Source organism: Pithys albifrons, chromosome 23, assembly GCF_047495875.1.
Source record: "Pithys albifrons albifrons isolate INPA30051 chromosome 23, PitAlb_v1, whole genome shotgun sequence".
Lineage (NCBI taxonomy): Eukaryota > Metazoa > Chordata > Aves > Passeriformes > Thamnophilidae > Pithys > Pithys albifrons.
The window spans coordinates 5,730,699-5,749,293 of NC_092480.1; the positions used below are offsets into that span (position 1 = coordinate 5,730,699).

The following is an 18,595-nucleotide window of genomic DNA, read 5'->3' on the forward strand; positions in this document are numbered from 1 at the left end:
CAAGGTCCCTTTCCCCCTATCCCTCTCCAGCCACTCTGTGCCCACCCTGAGCTGCTGCAGGGGGTTGTTGTGGCCAAAGGGCAGGACCTGCACTTGGCCTTGTTGAACTTCATCCCATTGGAATCAGCCCATTTCTCAAGTCTATCCAGACCCCTCTGCAGGTCCCTCCTGCCCTCCAGCCTGTCCAGGTCCCTCTGCAGAGCCCTCCTGCCCTCCAGCCTGTCCAGATCCCTCTGCAGAGCCCTCCTGCCCTCCAGCCTGTCCAGATCCCTCTGCAGAGCCCTCCTGCCCTCCAGCAGGTCGACACTCCCTCCCAACTTGGTGTCATCAGCAAATTTGCTGCTGATGGACTCAATCCCCTCATCTAAATCATCACTAAAGATGTTAAACAAGACAGATGTTAAACAGGGAGAAAGTCTCCTCACTCCTTGAGATCTGTGTGTGTCACCTTTGCCATCCTCCCCCCCCAAAAAAGGGATATTCAGAAAAACCGAGCCCAAAAAAGTCCCTGAAGTGAGAACCTCTGAGAGAGAAACAGCAACAACAACAGCTTGATTTATATATTTCATTTTTAATTAAAAAATAAAGGTTATCTTAATACATCTCTTGCAGCCTTTGGGCAAAATGCACCCTGAACAAGACTTTATGAAACATGATGCAAGTCTATTCTTGGCACACATCTTAAACAAACTGCACCTTTCAGAAATCCATCATCCTCCCCAACCCCTGAAAACATTGCAAAGTTCATTTAAAAAAAAAAAAACAAAAAAAACCCCTACAAAAATTAGTAGTGGACTCAAAGCAAGAACTCCCAGATCCAAGCATCCCAAAGCTTTTGGAGCAGAGTCAAAGGCAAACCCTCATCTCCTTCCAAGTTCCATCCTGGATGGCTGCAAATTCCCAGACACGGCACCCAAACAGCCCAGGGAGATGTGGTTGGACTCCTGACCTGGGAATGGGTGTCCCTTTGGAAGTTGGAGCAAACCTGGGGGGCTGAGCCCCTTCCTGAAGCTGTTTTGAGTCAGGTCTAACCCTGAACAGAAATAAGTGCTGGTTACACAAGGAAATGGTGCTGTTGGAGCTCCCACTCCCTGTGTGTCCCTGAGCCGAGCCCGGGCCAAGCTCTTTGTCCACCTGCGCCACTCCAGGGCAAGGATGAAGCCAAGAGAACACCCTCCAGCACAGCCAGAGCACCCAGATCTGCCCCCACCTTCTCCTGGCCTTCTCCAGGAGCTGGATCAGGGTTCCAAAGGTGCTTTTCCCTGGAATCACATTCCAGCCCCTGTCCCAGGCTCTCTCAGCAGAGGGACAGGGTGGCACCAATCCCATGGGATGTCTGTGCTCCACCTGGCCCACCATGGCTGATTCCCAAAGGGACAGGGTGGAGGAACCAATCCCATGGGATGGCACCAATCCCATGGGATGTCTCTGCTCCACCTGGCCCACCATGGCTGACTCCCAGAGGGACAGGGTGGCACCAATCCCATAGGATGACACCAACCCCATGGGATGGCACCAATCCCATGGGATGTCTCTGCTCCACCTGGCCCACCATGGCTGATTCCCAGAGGGACAGGGTGGCACCAATCCCATAGGATGACACCAATCCCATGGGATGGCACCAATCCCATGGGATGGCGCCAATCCCATGGGATGTCTCTGCTCCACCTGGCCCACCATGGCTGATTCCCAGAGGGACAGGGTGGCACCAATCCCATGGGATGGCACCAAGCCCATGGGATGGCACCAAGCCCATGAGATATCTCTGCTCCACCTGGCCCACATGGCTAATTCCCAGAGGGACAGGGTGGCACCAATCCCATGGGATGGCACCAATCCCATGGGATGTCTCTGCTCCACCTGGCCCACCATGGCTGATTCCCAAAGGCACAGAGTGACCAATCTTTAGACTTATACACAAGGTCTACATATATATATATTTATATATATATGTACAGACACACCATTACATACATATTTAAATATATATATACATATATATATTTACTTTTGGTTTTTCTCTTTTATCTCTTTTTTTGCTTTTCTTTTTCCTCTCCTCTCTCTCCCTTTTAACTTAGTGGTGTGGTCTCCTCTGAGGAGGGCTCTGCTGTATGTTCTGGAGACTTCTCTCTCTCCAGAGAGGCTTCTTCTGGCTTCTCCTCTGCCAGTTTGGGCTCCTCAGGGGCTTGGGATCCCTCCAGCTCCTGGCTCTGGCTGTTCATTTTCTCCTCTGCCTCGATCTCCTCCGAGGTGGGGATGGAGTTTTTCTTTGGGCGCCCTTTGGGCTTCGTTGGAGCTTCCTGTCCACCCTTCAGCACCTGGAGCAAAGAGAGGAACCATCAGGATCTACCTGAGCTCCATTCTGGTCCTGAGTCTCATTCCCTCTCCCTTCAACACCATCACTGCAGCAACAAGGCACTTCCAGGCAAAGATCTGTATCCAAGGGATTCCCAAATTTGTTTGGAGTGGCAGGAACTGTCCCACACGCTCCAAGGAACAGCCTGGAACTGCCTGTCCTGTCCCAGGTCAGAATCCATGAACACTTCCACTGGGGAGTGCCACAGCATCACAGTTCCGACCAGGATTTACATCCAGGTTGTCCTTTATAAAAGGCATTTTAACTGGGAAAGGGCCATGGAGTGGAAGAGGTGGAAGGAAGAGATGAAAGGCAAGAATTACTGATATCAGCTCCCCAAACACCACAGAGCAACACGATCCTTCTGGGCTGTGCACAAACCCAATCCCACAAGCACTGGGGTCACAGGAGGGCCAAAAATGCAGAGGGAGGTATTTTGGTTCTGTTCTATTCCCATTTCTCTCACCCCTTTGCCTTGTCCCCTCCCTGTGCTCCCCTCGAGCCCACCGCAGGTGCTGCAGTAGCAACACCCTAAAAAAGGGAACATCTCCAAGAAAATGACCCAGAATAACCCAAAATTTGGGATAAACAGCCTCAAGTTGCTGACAGGATGCTCAGCTTTCAAATCTGCCCTTTAAGGACCGTGGAGGAATGACAAGAAGAACCACTCACCATCTTCTTCCACTTCATCCGACGGTTCTGGTACCACGTCTTGACCTGGAGCTGAGTCAGCCCCAAGGACTGGGCTAAGTCGAGCCTGGGACACAGAACAGACACTGCAATGAGTTTACAGAGCTCAGATGCCAGTCCAGCACTGTAAGAGCCTTCAGCATTGTCCTTCTGATCTGTTGTTTGGAGAACAGTCCCACAAAAGTGGGAATTTAGGATGTAAAGACAGAGGTTCCTTTGGAAGAAACAGGAATATTTGGTTGTTTACAGGCTCCCTGTTCTCTTTGTCCTCCTGGAAGTCCCAGGGTGTGCCTGCCTTCTTGGAAACACAAACCTGCTGCATTCCAGCTGCTGGGACTCCATGTTTGTCCCTGAATTAGGGGCATCACATCCCTGAAAAACAGGTCTCTGGTGTCTGGACAAACAGGCAGGGACAGACACAAACATCAGCCTGCCTTGGACATGCTACTCTGTGCATCACAATTCTCCTTCACTACCTCCATCCTGGGCATCAGGATACTCTCCCAATTCTAAGGGAGTGGGAGGGTCTCTAAATCTGCTCATTTCTTTGCATTCTGCCCTTGTAGGCAATTTAGGCTTAGAAGGGAATTCATTATTTGCATGTTCAACTGAAGGGTCTGTGTGGCAGAGAGCCCATGGTCCTGATTCATCCCCCCCAGAGCTCCAAGCCCATGGGAAGCCATTCATTATTTCTATATTGAAACCCTGGATTTGAGGCAAGGGTCCCTTCCAGCTCAGGATCTTGTGTCATTTTGTGATCTGCCCGTGGCCTTGGCCAACATGGAGACACCTCCATGGAGCCAGAAGGCAGCTCATCCCCAGGGAGGGGCAGAGCAGCCCCTTCTGCTCCTCCCCATTCCCAGTGGGAGCCCCTGACCCACCTGTCGGGGGTGGAGAGATACTTCTGCTTCTGGAACTTCTTCTCCAGGCCCATGAGCTGGATCTCGGTGAAGATGGTCCTACTGCGGCGCGGCTTCTTCCCGCGGGGCGGGGGCTGCTCTGCCTCCGACTCGCTGCTGCCCACGGCCTCGCCGGGCACCTGCTCCGTGCCCGTGGCACCTGGGCATGGCTGGGCTGGCAGCCCCCGCGGGCTGGGGGCGGCGGGCAGCAGTGGGGGCACCACGGAGGGCTGCCTGGTGATGACGGAGATGAGCGGGTACGCCCGCAGCGAGGGGGACCCTGGAGGGGAGGAAGCAGAGGGGAAGGAAGGTCAGTGAAGTGCCAACACCTTCAGGTGATGGGACACTTGGGGGCAGGAGGGAGATGGGAAGAGTTGTCCTGGCACTGCCATGTCCTGGTTAAATTACAGGGTATGAGAGGTTGGAAGGGACCCACCAGGATCATCGAGTCCAACCCTTAGCCCTGCACAGGACCATCCCCAAAGGGTGGTCTGTTCCCCTCTCCTGTCCTGTTCCTTCCCACATGGATGAGTTCCTGTGTCACCTGCTCTGGGTGCCCTGCCTGGGCAGGGGGGTTGGACCGGATGATCTCCAGAGGTCCCTTCTCCCAAACTGCACAGCTGTCCTTGGGCTGGGAGTCCTACTGTGGATTCCCCAGGTCCAGGGACAGGAAGGACTCCTTTGCACTGGCTGGTGCTTCTCTTTCCAGGAGCTGTTACATTCCCTGATCCAGGGACAAGAAGGACTCCTTTGCCATGCCTGGTGTTTCTCTTTCCAGGAGCTGTTATAACACACACCACTGAAGTCATGTCTAATTAGCACAAGAGATCAAACTCCAAGGAAACATTGAAATCAGTCCCCATTCTGGTCCCAGCTTTGCTTCCCTCTGGACATTTGGATGAGGTTCACTTGAGACAGTCACCTCATCTCCCCTTCCAGCCAAGAGGCAGTGGAGCTCAAGTCACAGCTCATCCCCTGCATCACATGAGTCACACCTTCATCCTCCACTGTCCACACTGACCCCATTAACCATGTGAAGATAAACCAAGAGTTCTTCACTAACTCTCAACTCCACGTCTTACACCAACCGGTTGGTCCCAGCCCTACAAACAAACCAGTTCTGCTCCAATCCTTTCAGGTCAGGGCCATTGTGGGATGACAAATCCAAACATTCCCAAGCACTAGAGGAAGTTCTGATTCACACCAGACCTTCTGATTTACAGCTGCAACAGATTCCTGCTCAGCCTTAGCCCCAGGAAATCAAATGTTCCTTCAAAATCTGGGCAGGGAGACAGAGCCACGTATGGGAAACCTACACTCATTGTCACATCCACAGCCTTGCAGAGTCTTGGGCAAGTCACCCTTGCACTCATTTGCCAGATGGAAATGATCCTCCTCACCTCCTTCACTGGTGGTAAAACATGGATTAAAGTTGAATGTACATAAAGCATTTGGAGATCTTTAGATAAAGGTGCTGTGGAAAGGGACATGTTACACCAGCAGGGCTGGTTGGGAAACCCTCCCCATGAATCACCACCGAGGAGAATGAGGAGCTGCAGAGCTCCATGAGGCTGTTATGGAGGAGAGCAGTTGCCAGCCTGGCCTGCTGGTGACCTGCATTCCTCATCCTCCTCCCTGAGTGAAGGTTGGGAGCCCAGGCACCACGGCCAGGAGAGCTGTGGGGCTCAGGGCACACCAAAGAACCTCCCAAGCCATGGCAAGTTGTGCCACTCACAAAGAGCTGGGAAACTCTTGCCCAAACACTTTCAATCCCAACAGCCTGGATGGAAGCACAACTGACTGCAGACTGGGGCTTAGGCAGACTGGGACTTGAGTCTTGCTTTCTCCTTCACATCTCCCCAGTGCTGAAAATGCAAATATTTCCCTGAAATCCAAAGTCTTCCACTTAAACCCCCAAGGAAGTACTTGAGAGGTGAGAACAAATTGCCCAACCAACCTCTGGCTTGTGTAGAGCTTCATCTGCCTTTTCTTTCTGTGACTTTGTGCTGATCTACAACCTCCCTGAGTAACCTGGCAGGGACACTGCCTGGATTTGCAGCCCCTGTGGCTGTTCAAAGACCATAAATTGGGCAGAGCTCACTGCCCTTCACTTTACACCCCCAATCCTGTACTCTCTGATGGTTCTGCACCCTTTGCCAGCTGCACAGAAGGCAAACCAGGTGCTGCTCCCTTAGCCTGTGTCCTCCTCACCTGCACCCTCTGACACCAAGAGATAACAAACACAACAACCCCCAATGGAACAGACTATTCCCTGTCTTTCTGCCAAACATTCCAAGAAGAACCAGCCTCTCTTCCCTTCTCAAAGGGCCCCTCATTGCCAGAGTCCTCTGCAGGAGCCACCTCCACCACGAGGGGTGTTCTGGAGGAACCATGAGGTGCACTGGTGTCTTCACCTGGGGCTCAGCCACTGCTCTTGTTCACTGAGAAGAACCCTCATGGACCTCACTTCCACCCTGCTCTGACTGAGGAGACTGAAAACTCAGAATAGTCTGTGATTCTGTGATTCCATGACCCTGCTCCATCAAGGAGAGGGTCCAGCCTTGCTGCAGCCCCTCAGCCCTCTGTCCTGGGCTCCTGGTTTGAACCTGCCCTTCACAGACCTCCTGCTCCTCTGCAGGTCCATCCTCCAAGCCTTCCCCCACAGCCTGAAGCCCCACTCCTGTCCTTGCTCCTGGGTGGCTTTTGGTGCTGGTTCATTGATATTTTTACCCTTGTACTCCCATGTATTTCCAGCAGGGTCTCCACAAAGCACAGCATTACCAAGGAGCAATAAATCACCAGAGCTCAGCAACCCCTGCAAGGCTCCAAGTGACTGAAACCTCTGCAGAAAGGGATTTTTACAAGGAACTCTCTCCAGGGGAGGTCAACCAAAGCTGTTTGATGATATCAGAGCAATCAGGGCTATTTGCTTTCCTGCATGGCATGGCAGCACGTGGGACTGCTTGAAGGGAGAGGAAGGCACTTCCAAAGGCCCCAGAGCTGAGGATCTGCCTTTATCAAAGGAAAAAGCCTCTTCAGGCTGTTTTTCTAAGAATCAGCAGGATCAGGATGAAAAGAGCTGCTCTCCTCCTTCCCAGATCAGCAGCAAGGACTGGGCTGGCTTTGCAGGGCACAGCACTGGGCTGTTCTCAGAGAAGCAGATGCCCCTGGGCTTGTTCAAACCCGTGGTTTTGAGTGTTGAGCACCTGAATGAGGGGATCCATTTCCCAAAAGGCTCAGCAACCAGCAGCTGTGCCCTCCCCAAGGCTCAGGAAGGCTCAGCACACGCTTATTTTTGGTGCTCACGTCAGGACACGAATTTATTTACGACCCCTCTGAAAGCACTGAGCGACTCAGGGTTGGCAACTGCTGAGCTGCTTCGAGCTGCAGGTGGGGAACAGATCTGGGAGGCTGTTGGCACCAAGTGTGTGTGCTTGTTTATCCTCTGTGCTCGTAAGAGAAGCCTTTGCTTGTGGTTTGATGTCACCAGTTGTGACAGCGCTCTTGGAAACCATCGTAAATAATGACATCACTGCTGGAGTTCAGCCCGGCTTAACAGGGCTCAGCTTTGTGCCCTCAGCCCAAGGAGGGCACAGAGTGGTTGGGGCATGGAGTAAGAATCATAGAATCACAGAATCACAGAATCACAGAGTCATTGAATCACAGAATCATAGAATCATAGAATCACAGAGTCGTAGAATCACAGAGTCATAGAATGACAGAATCATAGAATCACAGAATCATAGAATCATAGAACCATAGAATCATTGAATCATTGAATCATTGAATCATTGAATCACAGAATCACAGAATCACAGAATCATTGAATCACAGAATAATAGAATCATTGAATCATAGAATCATTGAATCATTGAATCATTGAATCATTGAATCACAGAATCACAGAATCACAGAGTCATAGAATCACAGAGTCATAGAATCACAGAATCATAGAATGACAGAATGACAGAATCACAGAATGACAGAATCATAGAAACACAGAATCATAGAATCATTGAATCATTGAATCATAGAACCATTGAATCATAGAATCATTAAATCATAGAATCATTGAATTATTGAATCACAGAATCATAGAATCACAGAATCATAGAATCACAGAATCATAGAATCATTGAATCATTGAATCATTGAATCATAGAATCACAGAATCATAGAATCATTGAATCACAGAATCATTGAATCATTGAATCATTGACTCATAGAATCACAGAATCATAGAATCATTGAATCATAGAATCATTGAATCATTGAATCATTGAATCATTGAATCATTGAATCATTGAATCACAGAATCATTGAATCACTGAATCATTGAATCATTGACTCATAGAATCACTGAATCATTGAATCATTGAATCAGCTGGGTTGGAAGAGACCTCCGAGATCATCAAGCCCAACCCTTGATCCAACCCCACTGTGATCACCAGATCATGGCACTCAGTGCCATGTCCAATGTCATTTAAAAACCTCCTGGGATGGAGAATCCACCCCCTCTCTGGGCAGGCATCTAGGTAAGGATGGAGGGCTCAAGGCTGCAGATGTCTCCTTGGGGGAAAGCTGCAGGTCAGGAAGGGGGCAGTGCTTTAGCAGACAGAACAAACCAGGACTAGCTGACCTCTGCCTTGCACTAAGCAGCTTTTAGATCCCGAGTTAAACAGCCCAAGCTCAGTGTCCTGCTCTGGATCTTGTTATCCCAAGGTTCAGAGGGAGCTGAAGTTGAGCCAGCCCATTGTCTCCATTACCATGACTGCCCTTAAACCATCATCCATGGGGTTCTCACCCTGATAATGCCTTGGCTTCCAAACCCCACGAAATCTGAGGCTTCATCGAAACTCCCCATCCCCCAGAGTTCAAAGGCATTTCCAGACTGACACGGCACTGGAAGAACAGAGGAATTTCCTAATCTTCAACAAATTAAACTCTGGCAAGCAGCTCTTGTCTGCTCAGCACTGCTGGGACATGCTCTGCCTCCCAGGATGGGATGGATGGGATTGAAGGGCTCTTTCCTCTCCTTTCCTGCCTTTCCCAGCAGTTCCAGCTGTTGTTGTTTCAGTGTGTCTGAGCACCTTTCCCAATCCTCACCCACTGGTCTTTGGCTCGTGAAAACCACATGAGAAGCTTCCCACAAAAGGCAGAAAATGAGGAATTTGCTGCCCTAGAAACACACTCCATGTGGTTTATTTTTTCCTTCAACAACAATCAAGAGGCCCCAAGTGCAGGAGTGAAACCACCAGTGGTTTAGGACCCAGGAAATCTCAGTGCTCTTCACAGGGACAGTGACCTCATACAGAAAAGTCCCAGTTTTATCTGTTGGAATGATCTAAGTCACCCCAAAGCCTGGGGGAGCCTTGGCCTCACTTTGCTGCTAAATACTTGGGAAATGGTGGAATCCACCCTTCACTCACAGCTGAGGGAGTGTTGCCTCCCCAGCAGAATTTTCCCTCAGTTCTTTCTTAAGGAGCTGAATAATCTCAGTTTCAAGCAGCAAGGAGGTTCTTGCCCACTCCATGAAGTTAAACATCTGGCCACTGTGCTGCTAAAAGCAACCAAGAGCTAAAAATAAAAAGGACATTGGATCTGTGGGGTGTTCTCTACGATCTGAAAACGTTTGGCTTTGCTATTTAAATGTATCAGTGTTGGCACAGTTGATAATAGATCTGCACTAAGCACTGCCCACCAAATGAATTCCCTCACTCGAACCACACAGGTCTAGGACAACCCTGGACTCCTCTTTCCTAATTATATATAAAAGATTTGTCCTAGAAATCTATTGTGATTTAATGTATCCAAAGATTTTTTCCCCTCACTGGTTTCACTTTCCAGCAGCAACACCAAGAAGGTGTCAGAGCAAGGTGACCAACCTGAAGCCACCTCTGCTCACCTGCTCTCTTCAGATTTCTTCTGACCACCAGACAGATCACCACCACTACACCAAATCACCTTGCAAAGGTTTTAATTAAAAATAACTACCTCAAACTATTCTTTCCCCCTCCTTTTCCCCTCCCTCCTCCTCCTCCCTGGCTTAATTTCAACCCCAGCAGACACAGACTAAAGGGAAGGGGAAAGGGAAAGCACTAATTAGTTGCACAGTTTGACTGGCGGCCATGGCAGAGCAGTTTCCCTCCCAGGCAAACTCAGCTAATGCTGTTTTGGAAGGAAAGGAAGCAAAAGGAAGGGAAGATTTATGGATCAGCTCCTCTTGGCAGGTCAGCCCTGCTCGGAGGCAGAATGACATCTCAGTCAGAATGGGCTGCACTGAAAGGTAAATAACAAGAGAAAATGAACTTACGACTCAGGAAGGTCTATAAATCCATCATCTCCTGAGTGTCAAAACAAAAGGGGAGCAAGAAGGAGTCGAGTTCCTTTAGCAAAGAGCTGCATTTTGCTGACAGGGAGGAGCAAGTCCTGAGTGAAGCAAAGGAAGCAAAAGAAAGGAGAATAAGCTGAACCACCCACTGTTTGTTCAGTGGGGAGTGTGTTCCAGCTCCTTTTCCCACCACGGATCCCCACGAGCTTGGCTTTGCCAGCCACGCCATTCCCATGGAGCTTGGCTGGGTCAGAGCCAGAGCTGAGCAGAGACCTGGCCCAGGAGCTAGGGGGTGAAGGACAGCAGGCACAGTGTGCCCCAGGACATGGCATGTCCTCTGGGTCACCGTGGGCTCCTTGGCATGGGCTGGTGGGTGCCAGAGCTGCCAAAGGCTGAGCAGAGGCACAGCAGGGCTCTGGTGCAAGGGCTGTGCCCCTTGCTGAGCTCCCTCAGCCTGCAGGACCTGCAGCAGCCCCTGCCCACCCCACTGAGGGCAGCAAAGCCACTCCTGTGCTCAGGTTGGACCTGTCTGCCTCTGGTGACCTTTCTGGATTGAAACCTTCTCTGCTCCCTCTAGACCAGGCTCAGGCTCTGGGCAGACCCCACAAAAGGGGGTCCCCTCCCTATTGACTGTTAGAATCAGGTTGCATCAGGTTCTCCCCAAGACCAATGTGGGCCTCACCAAGACCCTGCTAAGGGCAGGGGGGCACAAGGAATGAGAAGAACAGCAAAGGGCTGTGCCTACACTGGGAACAAATGCTTGGGAGGGGAATAACCAGCTCTGCCGACTCCCTGTGAACAGCCCAAGGTTCAGCCCTTTCCAGGATGCCACTAACACCTCCATCCCAAGTTTCCAGGTGGCCTGGGTGATGTTTGTGTGGTGGGAATGCAGATCCCTTGGCCACCCCCAGAGTGGGAAGCAGCAGAGCTGTGCCAGGGAGTGGATGCACTGAGTGGGCACTGTGGGCACTGTGCTGGCAGCTCCACAGTTCCCAGCCCTGTGCTTGCCCTGGGGGCACACTGGCACAGATGGGCTTCCAGAGCTCCTCATGTCCTCCTGGAATGGGCTGGAAGTCCAGGCACAGCCACAAAGTCTTCCCAGAGTTGTCCTCACAAGGCAACTGAGGTGAGACCTAAACATGGACTTTGATGTTTTTGGCATCCCTGTCAAACAAAGGCCAGGGAGGTGCTGACAGGTAATTCTGCAGGAACCCTTTGTGTCCACCAGTTCAGACATTGGTTCTCTCCTCATTCTTTCCAGTCCTACTGGAAGACAACCCTCAAATAGTTTTAAACCTCTGACACCTCTTTTGAATATTGGAATCAGTGGAAAACCTGCAGGAGATTCTCAGAGCTTTAACAGGTGCCATTTCTCAGCTCTGTAATCAGATTTTTCTGTCATTATTACATATTAAATGGGAATCCTGGAACTGAGAGTGCTTGAAAATGCTCATTATTGCCATTCCTCTTCTCCAACACTCAGAGCTCTGTCTCTGAGAGTTAACCATGTTTTGGGAGAGGAGAATTGTCTTTGGGTTTGTTTTTCTACTTGTTCTCTTTGATTACAGGTGGAAACCAGTGGAGCTAAAGCTGGAGCCACAGTCTCTGCTCAAGAGCAGAGGTGAAGGCCACTTCTGGGGCACTTTGAAAGCTTCCAGAAATAGTGTCAAGACTCAGGTCAAATGTACAGAGACAGAATTTCCATGGGAATCGTGTCACGGAGGCTCCAGGAAAGCAGAGCACTCAACCCTGAAATCTTAAGTGCAGAGCTGGAAGATGAACAGACATTGCTGGGGCTCCAAAATAGCATCAGGGAGGTTCCTTGGAGGAAAGTTTAATTGCTCCTCAACCAAAGTCTGCAGGTCCAGTTCACCCTACACTGCATTTTCACTGCCATGAACCCTGTGAGTCTGACAAGGGCCATGAGACTTGCAGAAATTAAACCCAGCAAGAAGTCTGGTTGGTGACAATTGGCTTCTTGTCATTGGGGGAGAACCCAGACCCTACTGGTGGCCATGGCAAAATGCTCACCATAGAATGAAATCATAGAATCAGTTGGGTTGGAAGAGATCTCCGAGATCATCAAGTCCAACCCTTGGTCCAACTCCAGTCCCTTTACCAGATCATGGCACTCAGTGCCACGGCCAAGCTCAGCTGAAAAACCTCCAGGGATGGGGAATCCACCCCCTCTCTGGGCAGCCCATTCCAATCCCTGAGCACTCTCTCTGCAAAGAATTTCTTTCTGCTCTCCAACTTCAATTTCCCCTGGCAGAGCTTGAGCCCATCGTGCCCCCTTGTCCTATTGCTGAGTGCCTGGGAGAAGAGACCAACCCCCACCTGGCCACAACTTCCCTTCACTCAGGGGGTGGCCAAGCAAGGCCTGTCACATGCAGAGTTCTGGAGACATCCACACCCTCCTTTGCACCTCAGCACTGCAGAGGAGCCCAGGTAGTGCCCTCTGAAGGTGCTTCAGTGGCCTGTGTGTCCAACAGCCAGGGAAAACAGGACAGAAAGCTGTGCTGAAGGGATCACAGATCACAGAATCAGCTGGGTTGGAAGAGACCTCTGAGATCATCAATCCAACCCTTGATCCAACCCTACTGTGATCACCAGCCCATGGCACTCCAGCAAGACAATTATCTTAACTTAATAATTTGATATTCATAGTGGGGTTTTTCTCTGTGCACACAGTAATTAATTGGCCTTGAACAGCTGAGAAGCCCAAGAGCCTCCCTGAACAAGAGCCAGGGGCAGGTGTGGAACCCCCTGCCTGGCTGGGGGCCAATTATTTGTCTTAAAACCACAACCCAAAGCTCCCCTACAGCAGCTGTGCCTCCAGGGATGCCAAGCCCTGAGGGGTGGCACCAAGGCTCCCCTGGCAGGGTGGGCATCAGGGTTCTCCTGGCAAGGCTGGGGGTGGCCATTCTGCCAAGCTGCCTTTGTTCAGGGCCATGGGAGGGGCAGGAGATGGGAATGCACCTTGGAATGGGAAGTCCTGGGGCTGTCCCTGTGGTTTCCTGGTATCCCAGCAGTGCCCAGTTTCTGCCCAGTTCCCAGAAGGACACATGCCAGCACCACCTGGATGCCACAGGTTGCTCTCCTTGCCTTTCTTCCAGGCTGTCTGTCAAGCAGGGGAGTGTGCCAGGACCTTGTCAGGTCCTCAGTGAGGAGGAAAATTTATATATAAAGAAGATTTATTTTGTTTTAAAGAAGCATTTAAAGAATCTATTTGGCCAGGAGTCAAGAAACCCTTTGCTGCAAGTGTGGAGAATGAATCAGAGCACAGAGCACTCCTCTAGTCTGAATTATTCTGCTTCATGAACTCAAATGACAAACCTGCCTTTGGGGTGGGAGCCCCCCTTGACTCCAGCCTAGACTGAGGTGGCTCAGAGACCTCCTGCTCTTTGTCTGAGTTCCACAAATGGGAATCAGTCTGGGATTCCTCATCTTTAGCTGGTGATCCCTTTGAATTCCCTTGGTGGGAGAGGAGGGGCACTGAGCATGAGCTTCAATATCTCCTGTCAGGATAAACGGGCCCGAGGCCACCAGAGATGGAAACAACTCCCAGGGGATGGTGGGTGTGGAAGGGAATCTCCATTCCAGACCCTCCCTGTTGCACTCCAAGGGAGTTCTCAGAGCAGGTCACACCAGCCCCAGGGAGATAAAGCCCAGCACTGTCCATGAGTGCCAGCACTGAGGCAGGGCAGGGAGCTCCTGGGATGGCCACAGGCTCATGGACACCTCTGTCCCAGGGGACACTCGGCCCCATCAACCCTCAGCTTGGAGCTCCTCCCTTTGAACTGAGGCTTGTGAAACACTCCAGCCAAGAGTCTCCTCTGTTTCCAAGGCCAAGGCTCAGCTCCAGAGCTCACCCCCAGCTGGCCCCAGATTTGAGAAGTGGAGGAGCCAAAGGGTGACGGAATGGGACGACTCTGAGAAACGGATTTATGGGGAGCCTGCTCTGACTGCTGGGCTGGAGGAGGACACGGTGCTCAGATGACACAACTCTCAGCTTAAGTTGCAACAAGTTCCTGCCTTTCCTGATGACAGACATGGCCAGACATCAGGGAACACTGGGGAAAAGCACAGGAGGCCAAATCCAGCCCTCTGTCCAGATGGTGTCACCGGTCAAGGAGCAAGAGTTGGACTTGGATGGAGAAACAGCTCATCAGATCCGAGAGGGTGGAGTTTGGTGGATGGGGAAGTCAAGTTTTGTGCTTTCCAAGGCTCCCTGAGCATCCCTCCCTGGCCACTGCCCAAGCTCTGAGTCCGGATGGACTTTGGGCTCACTCATTGTGGCCACTCTCACATCCTCACACATCCAATAAATAAATCTGCCTTCTCTCAGGAGTTCACAGTTTCTCTCCAAGTTCAAAGGCACAAATCAATCAGGCCCTCACTTCCTGCTCTGTTAATTATTATCACAACACCCCTGAGCAAACAGCAGCCTGGCCCAGCTGACTGGCTGTGCTCACAAAGACACTCTTGAGGTTGCTCAAGCCCAGCCTTGTGTGAGCTCCAGCAGAAAAGCTGCCCATAAATATCCCCCCCTCTGAAACACTCTGAGGAGGAAGAGAGTGCAGTTGGTTCTCAGCACCACACTGTGTAAATTTGGCCTGATGGATCTTTTGGAAAACACTTTTTTCTCCTCAGGAGAATAGTGGATCAGTGTTTCAAACACACAGACATGCCCCTCTTTTCCTCCTGGCTGGAATGAAAGGGAGACTTCAACAAGTACAGTGTCAACCTGAAAGGGACCTGTCACATCTTGGCAAAGCCTCTGCCTCTTCCAACTCTGCCTTATCATCTCCAGAGTTGCTTTATTAATAATCTTGCCCCCATCAGGCCACATTTAGCAGAGAGATTGGCCTCCCTGAGCTGCAGATACAATTCTTTGATCTTGCATCTGCCCCACCAGAGAGAAAACTCCTCTGTGTTTCCTCTGTGGCCAGAAATAAACCCTGTGGAGGATTTGGCTGAGCAGCTGCACAAACAATGCAATTTAGAAGGATGCAAATGATCCATGAGCAGGTTTTGTTCACAGCCTGCCTGTGCCTCGTGGCTGCCAATTAGATCAGGGATCTTAAGCTTCTCCTGGGGCTGGGTGAGGAGGAGAGGCACAAAGCTGGGCAGAATCATTGAATCACAGAATCATAGAATGGATTGGGTTGGAAAAGACCTCCAAGATCATCGAGTCCAACCCTTGGTCCAACTCCAGTCCCTTTACCAGATCATGGCACTCAGTGCCACGACCAAGTTCAGTTGAAAAACCTCCAGGGATGGGGAATCCACCCCCTCTCTGGGCAGCCCATTCCAATCCCTGAGCACTCTCTCTGCAAAGAATTTCCACCTGCTCTCCAACTTCAATTTCCCCTGGCAGAGCTTGAGCCCATCGTGCCCCCTTGTCCTATTGCTGAGTGCCTGGGAGAAGAGACCAACCCCCACCTGGCCACAACTTCCCTTCAGGCAGTTCCAGACAGTGCTGAGGTCACCTCTGAGCCTCCTCTTCTCCAGGCTGAACACCCCCAGCTCCCTCAGCCTCTCCCCACAGCACTTGTGCTCCAGTCCCTTCTCCAGCCTCGTTGCTCTTCTCACTTGGATTGGAAGAGACCTCAGATTATCAAACCCAACCCTTGATCCAACCCCACTGGGATCACTCTGGCACTCAGTGCCCTGGGCTGGTAATCACAGTGGGGTTGGATCAAGACATGGTGGATTCTCCATCCCTGGAGGTGTTTCAGAGGACACTCAGTGCCACATCCAGTCCCTTCTCCAGCCTCGTTGCTCTTCTCTGGCCCCGCTCCAGCCCCTCAATCTCTTTCCTCAACTGAGGGGCCCAGAACTGAACACAACACTCAAAGTGTGGCCTCCCCAGTGCTGAGTCCAGGGGAAGGGTCACTGCCCTGGGCCTGCTGGCCACGCTATTCTTGATCCAGGCCAGGATCCCATTGGCCTTCTTGGCCACCTGGGCACACTGTTGACTCATCCATCCCAGAGTTATTCCAGGAAGCTGAAGGCCCATTAGCAGAATCTGGAGCACCATTTCCTCCCAGCCTGATCTCTTTGCTTGAATAAGCTGACAAAGGCTGTTCCACAGCCCCCACCAGCACAGGGCAGGGCTATTTTTATTCCCTCCACATCAAGTAAGAGCACACCCATGTCACCCCCCCATGGACTCAACCTTATCCCAAAAAGGACAGCAGAGCTTTCACTTTTTGGATGGAGGCAAAAGAACCAGCTGGATTTCCAGTTTATAGAAACTTTTCACTACCAACAATTCAGCAACATAAAAACTTCATTTCCCAAAGAATTTCCTTGACTTCAGGTCTATTTATCTCATATGAAGCCAGTCATGAGTTGGAGATGCTGCAAGAACCCTCAGTGGTGGCTTCACCTCCACCTCTACCTGTTCCATATGGGAGGTGGATTCTCTCAGGGGTTACACCTCCATCTCCAGACAAACTGATGCTCCAACATCATGACACACAAAGCCACTTTCACTCTTACTGAAATTCATCCAATCTCAAAAAGAAGCTGGAAAAATATCTCCAGGATGGGCATTCTCTGAATGGACCTGCCCAGAACCAGCTGGTCCAGGAGAAAAAAGTCACCCTCAGGGTTGCAGAAGAGCTTTGAAGGATCAAACCATGTCTGTGCCAGAAAAGCAATGACAAGGTTTCCCCAGTTACCACAGCTCTGAGGGAAGGATGAGCCACAAATTCCACTTGGTGACCTCAACATGTCCTGGACTTCTCTTGCCCACAGAAGCTGTGGCTGGCCCAGCCCTGGGAGTGTCCAAGGCCAGGTTGGACAGGGCTTGGAGCAACCTGGGACAGTGGGAGGTGTCCCTGCTCATGGCAGGGGGTGGCACTGGATGAGCTTTAAGGTCCTTTCCAACACAAACCATTCTGGAATTCCATGATTCCCTGATCTCCAAATCCAAGCCCTCATCCAAGCCCTCACTCTTGTCCAAAACAGTCTGCGGGATTCTCTGTTCTGACAGAAAGGCAGCCAAGGAGGTGCTGTTTTCACACCTCCAGACAAATCAAGATTAGTCTCCTGGAGTGGAGACAGGCCCTAATTAATCAGAAGGGATGGAATTAGGTTTCAACAGTGCCCAAATTCCACCAGCTTTGCCTGTGAATTAATGCCATTATGGGCAGAAATGTTAGAGAAGCACAGCAGCTCCAATCCAGAACTCCAACCATGGCACAGAAATGTGCTGGTTTAGGAACCCAGATGGCAATGCCTCCCTCATGGTAAGGTCTGGGGGGTTTGGAGTCCAAGCTTTGGTTTGGGGGGTTTGAAGTTCAAGCTTTGGTTTGGAGGGTTTGGAGTCCAGGCTCTGGTTTAGGGGGTTTGGAGTCCAAGTTTTGGGTTGGAGCCCAAGCTTTGATTTGGAGGGTTTGGGGTCCAAGTTTTGGTTTGGAGTCCAAGCCTTGGTTTGGAGCCCAAGCTTTGGTTTGGAGGGTTTAGGGTTCAAGCTTTGGTTTGGAGCCCAAGCTTTGGTTTGGAGGGTTTAGGGTTCAAGCTTTGGTTTGGGGTCCAAGCTTTGGTTTGGAGTCCAGGCTTTGGTTTGGAGGGTTTGGAGTCCAAGTTTTGGTTTGGAACCCAAGCTTTGGTTTGGAGTCCAGGCTTTGGTTTGGAGGGTTTGGAGCCCAAACTTTAATTTGGAGGGTTTGGAATCCAAGCCCTGGTTTGGTGGGTTTGGAGCCCCAACTTTGGCTCTCCCTGCCCAGCACACCCATTTCCCTCCCAGTTTCCATGCCCTGTCACTGTGGGATGTGCCACCACCCTGTTCCACAGCAGTGCTGGACCTCCAGAAGCTCCTTTAAATCCCAATCCCAAAGCCAAGAAGCAAAACCCAAGGCAGCCCTTCCTTCCCTGGGCACGTGGGTGGCTGAGCAGCTCCCACTGGCACCACAAACAGCTCCATGGGAACACTGGCACATCCCACCAGCTTTGCCCTGTCCCCCAAAGCACCCAAAGTACAAAGTTCTGCTCACTCAGGGCACATTTTGGGCACTGCATTCCCAACCTGCCCCTGCCCTGATGTTCCCCCTCAGCCAAACCCCTGAATCCCACCGGATTTCTGCTCTCCCCACGTGCAAAATGAGGGAGACGACCCCGGGAGGGGCTCCAGAAGGTGCTGCCCATGAGCAGATTCCATGAGCCCCGAGCTGAGAACTCTCCTTTGTGCCCCAGGATTGCCAAACTCCTTAATGTGCCATTAATATCTCTGCTAATTAGGAGGCACTGCTATTCCTGTGCAAGCCTCGATGTTTCCACGGGAACCCCTCCAATACCAGCCACACGGTC

At 51.1% G+C, this 18,595-nt stretch overlaps 1 protein-coding gene across 1 annotated transcript in view; it reads right to left on the bottom strand.

Annotated features, from left to right (window-relative positions):
- Window positions 1-551: 551 nt before the first annotated feature.
- Window positions 552-18,595, bottom strand: part of BARX2 (BARX homeobox 2) — a 43,180-nt gene continuing 25,136 nt past the window's right edge. Inside the window, exons 2-4 of the mRNA XM_071576389.1 lie at window positions 3,928-4,225; window positions 3,029-3,113; window positions 552-2,318 (exon numbers count right to left, since the gene is read on the bottom strand). Of these exons, the coding sequence (XP_071432490.1) occupies window positions 2,070-2,318; window positions 3,029-3,113; window positions 3,928-4,225 (632 nt within the window). The 3' untranslated portion in view covers window positions 552-2,069. The remainder of the gene's footprint in view (window positions 2,319-3,028; window positions 3,114-3,927; window positions 4,226-18,595) is intronic.